We start from the raw sequence: 4,529 nt of genomic DNA on the forward strand, positions 1-4,529 counted from the left end.
GACATATTCCCCCACAAAAATCCTGACTTCAAGTATTGATATACAGGAATTGATTGACTTTGCTGCTAGCAAAAGAGTTAATGTTTTATTTTTAAGGGTTTTGATGTTGAACGAAGGAGGAGAAAAGACATGAGAGGGCCTCAGAGGGTGTGACCCGACACAGGTCCGTCATAGTTTGACTCACTCCTGAGAGCTGCGAGTTCACTACAGAACAGAGATTCGAGAATGATATTGTACAGGAAGAATTTCCATTAGGTTGAGTTCAATGTTAAACTGGAGAAACAAGCTAAGCACTGCTTGTAACAAAAAAAGGCAGAGAAACAGTGGAGACAAACATTCCATTTTGTAATCAGGCTTCAAGACAAGTTAATGTCAGGTTTACGGCACCGTAAACAAAAACAGTATTGTTAGGCAGAAAAATTCCGCCAAACAGTTTCATCTAATGTTGAGCCAGATTACATCTTGAATGCAAAAAAAAAATAAAAAAAATACAATAAGACAGATGGATAAGGATGAACTTTTTGCCCTGTGGTCAGGTCCTCAAATGATAACATACACTGGAGTAAAATGAGGGAAAGCATTGCGACTATTTCTCTACATGCTTCGCATACTACTGTATTGCCAATGAGAATTGATATGATGCTGAAATGCTAACTTTTGTTATCCTAACATACTCTATATACGTCAAGATAGCAAATGGGGTAAAAACCTGAAAGAGGAACACGCGCATGCTAACAGGCTAACAGTTGCTACTCTGCATGGTTCTCAAATATTTAGTACCAAGTACCCTCCGAAAACATTTTACCATTGTAGGTACCGCCATCATGACCACCATTAAAATACATGTTCATCAAAAACAAGGTTCCAAGTTCTCAAACTGTTGACTGCAAACCAACGTATGCAAAAAGCTAAACATAACTGTACTGTTGTGAAACAAATTTGAGCCTCAGTAACTGAGTAATTTAAAATAATAATAATAATAATTACAATAATAACAATTACAATAACAATAATAATAATAATGATAATAAAAGAGTGAATTCACTGGGAGCCCAGATACTGCTGTTGCAAAGTAGTGCCGCCGGACACCAGGTAGCCCACAAACACCACAAGTAGCCAATGGGAACACAAACAGGGGAGTCCATTTTCAATGATCTGGTGAAATATTGCTGAAGGGCCCATTCAAGCCTTGAACCCTGAACATTTATGCCCCTTATCTCGAGGCCCACCCACCAGCTCACTCCCAACACAAAAATGAAGCCACCTTTTACAACTTCTCACTGATTCTGACTTGAGTGAATACACAACAAAAATAATGGAAGCTCCATGGAGCGACAAACGGGCCCTCGGTCTCACTTTTCAAGGCCAATCCTTGAAAAACAATAATCAAAACTCTGACCAAATGCCACATTAGAGAACAAAGTAAAGCAAGGCAGGCTATAACAACCGTCATTCATTCATCTGTAACGGATTCCTGCTTTACTCTGCAGCTGATTTGGGTAAATTTCCAAGGTGACGACAGAAAATGTATACTCGTCATAGAACAATTCAAAATAGGTAGGTTGGACCAAAATGGATAACTTTCTTTTCAGTTTTGGGATTCATTGTTGTGCATTGAGTCATGGTAGACAAGTGTGCTGAAATTAAAGATGATTTGTCAAACTGCTGTCAAGGGCTTGATTTACCAAACCTTCCAGGGGATGCCAGTGAGTGAAATTTGGGGGAGTTGTGATACAGATAGCGAACTGACAGGTTAGCTAGATGTAAAGATGAATTGTAAGTATTGTAATTAATTTGCTAATAATAATAATACATTTAATTTCTAAGCGCCTTTCAAAACTCTCAAGGACACGAATGTATTTTAGTTCTTACAATGAACTCAAAATGTTTTAAGACTTCTTATTTTAATGCATGAATTTTATTTTCACATTTATTTATTCGATATCACAAAAATAGACATTGCACGTTGACACCTACATCGCATATTGCATGTTTTTTCAGATAGATGGATAGATAGACACATACTCACGCTAATTATTGATCCACGCATCCACAGACAAACTCAAAGGAGCTCGAACACAGCTGGCGAGCAAGCCAAGTCGAAAAGAAATGTACAGGTTGAGTCAATTGGCAATTGTTCCGCGCCATGTGCACGTGGACTGCGGGCAGCGCGTACTAGGCACCCACCTACGCATACACACACAAACGCACACACACACAGACGCACGCGTGCGCACACACACGCGTGCGCGCACACATACAAACGGCGTGCAGCAGTGATTGCGCACAGGAGCCGCAGTGACCATCACCCAGGATGTGCGTGACGCGCGCACACAATATAAAAACGCCACCCGTTACAGAACAGAACAAGTGAACGCAACATGACAGCTAACAATGACGAGGTCGAGGAAGAGCAAGCGCATTGCTTACCTTCACTCCCTTGCAACGAAGAAAGGAGAGAAAGCGGATGTTTGTTTTATTGCGCCTCACGTGTCCTTTTCAAAACTTCCAGTATTATTAATATTAATAACAATAATTGCGATGATGCATTAATGTTTTTTTTTTTTTTTTACGGCCCTGATCTACGCCTGAATGTGCTGCCTGCGCCAGGACGGAGGAGGCAGCGGCGCGCACGACCCCCAAGACACTGCTGGGCTTTCGCGGTTGGGGGCGTGGTCACGGGGTGACGTCACGACGATCGAGCGAAAGGGAGAAAGAGAGCGCTACTGTATTTGTATTGGGGTTGGAATGTCAAATTTCGTGCCATTTAAAGGTACACTAACAGAATGCAACGACCTAAGCTGGAAGCATGTGTATTTTCATGCATGTACGTGCACTATGGTGCCACAGATAACATACATCACATACACAGATTTCTTCAGCAGAGGTGCAAGCAAACTGTCATCACAAACGACTTGCAGTATTACCTGAGGAATAGGTGCATGCATTTCACCTGTTACACATGTTGTATTGAGAAACTAGATTGTCTTCCTTCGGGTATGAGTCCCCGTAGCAGAAAAATGTTAGTGGAAAATGGCAGCTTCCTGTAGGGGAGATGCTCCTGAAGTAATACGTGTTTAATTAGACATTAGAACACCCGTGATGATACAAAAACACAGTGGCGGTCCGTGGGTTTCATTGCCAGGTCTTCAGCAGTGCTAAATCTGAATCAATGCAGACTGAAAAAGTGTGGTGTCATTTACTACGAGTCCACTAGAGGGTACCATTAGCGAGCAAATAACTGACTGACCTTTCTTAATGATGTTTTTTTCTTGAATAGTCTGCCTTGAAAATGGCTTTAACGGTAAATCTCCAACCAAATCCATTTCTTCTCCTCCTTCATCCATTGTGGGTTGACAAAACTGCTTTTAAATCAAAATTGCTTATGCAGCTCGCTACCAATACCTTTTGCTAGCTCGGGCCAGTATGCTCTTGTCACTAGCGGCCGGTGATCAGAGCAGTTTTCGCAAACTGTGATTGGCTTGTCACTAGCCAGATTCTGACGTTGACCAGCACCTTCAAGAAGGCATTGCTACCCCGTTTGGGTTGCCAACTCGAAGTCTGATTGGTTAGAGTAACGGTCACGTAGAGAAGTTCAGGTCTCCTCCCGTGTGTCCGATTGGCTTCAAATGCTTTGATGCAGACTTGACAAGTCCATTTTGCGAACGTTGTCCAGACTCGATGGACATTAAGTACATCTATGAATTTCGAACAAACATCCAATTTGTCTCAAAGGATCCAGAATTTATGATAAATTGACTATGAATAAGGCCAGCGACATTTGGTCACAAATACTGCCTTAGTAGCCGCACAAGTCATCTTTTCAAGACACAATCTATCTATTTGAAACATTTTGTCTGGTAGTACATTGTTAGAAATGTCTCATGTTTCTACTGGACTAATGTATTCAAGAAGTGCATCCCTCAATATACATATTGATATTAAATGTGTGTGCATATGTTTAATTAGACAGAGCTCAAAGTTGAATAATACAACAGTTTTCACACCATGAATAAATGCTGAATTTCAATAGTCATACATATACAAACAAGTAACCTTCACATCTACTCTCAGTCACACAGATGTTAGTGCACTTGAAAAGGGTTTATTGAACAAACGGTAATAAAACAAAAGAAAGACAATCACATTTTCAGTCGAACTATTGACCAGCTCAAGTGACGTAGCCGATCTACACGCACAGTAAAGTCTGATATTAAGCCTCTTTGGGTGGTGAACCTGCCAGAAATGGCACTAGCTCTGATTTAAAACAATATTTAATACAATTATTAATTTTGTATTTTGCCTTACAAAAGGCTTGAGTCAATGACCAATTGACGCAGCTCCTTATAATAAATATATGCACAAGCTATGATATACGCACTAGCCATTCCCCAGTGTAAGGATATTGCCATTTTAAACAATATTCAATGAAATAATCACATATGTAGGCTTACATTTGTGTGAAATATTGACTCAGACTCAGTGCCTAAAATGCAGAAGTATGAAGCACACACACACATAAGACCACA

The 4,529-nt window shown here is 40.6% G+C and overlaps 1 protein-coding gene across 3 annotated transcripts in view; it reads right to left on the bottom strand.

Moving 5' to 3' along the window:
• LOC148903168 (nucleolar protein 4-like) overlaps positions 1-2,565 on the bottom strand; it is a 46,693-nt gene extending 44,128 nt beyond the window's left edge. For 2 of the 3 annotated variants that reach the window (XM_088997541.1, XM_088997549.1), the window contains exon 1: positions 2,431-2,565. Coding sequence is in view for 1 of the 3 variants with exons in the window: in XM_088997534.1 (XP_088853660.1) it covers positions 2,030-2,050 (21 nt within the window). In the remaining 2 variants the exon portion in view is untranslated. Of the gene's footprint in view, positions 1-2,029; positions 2,118-2,430 lie in introns of those variants that run through there. The other variant, XM_088997534.1, reaches the window with a different exon arrangement.
• Positions 2,566-4,529: the final 1,964 nt, after the last annotated feature.

This window comes from Hippocampus bargibanti, linkage group LG01 (genome assembly GCF_051943395.1).
Source record: "Hippocampus bargibanti isolate YZ-2025 linkage group LG01, ASM5194339v1, whole genome shotgun sequence".
Classification (NCBI taxonomy): domain Eukaryota; kingdom Metazoa; phylum Chordata; class Actinopteri; order Syngnathiformes; family Syngnathidae; genus Hippocampus; species Hippocampus bargibanti.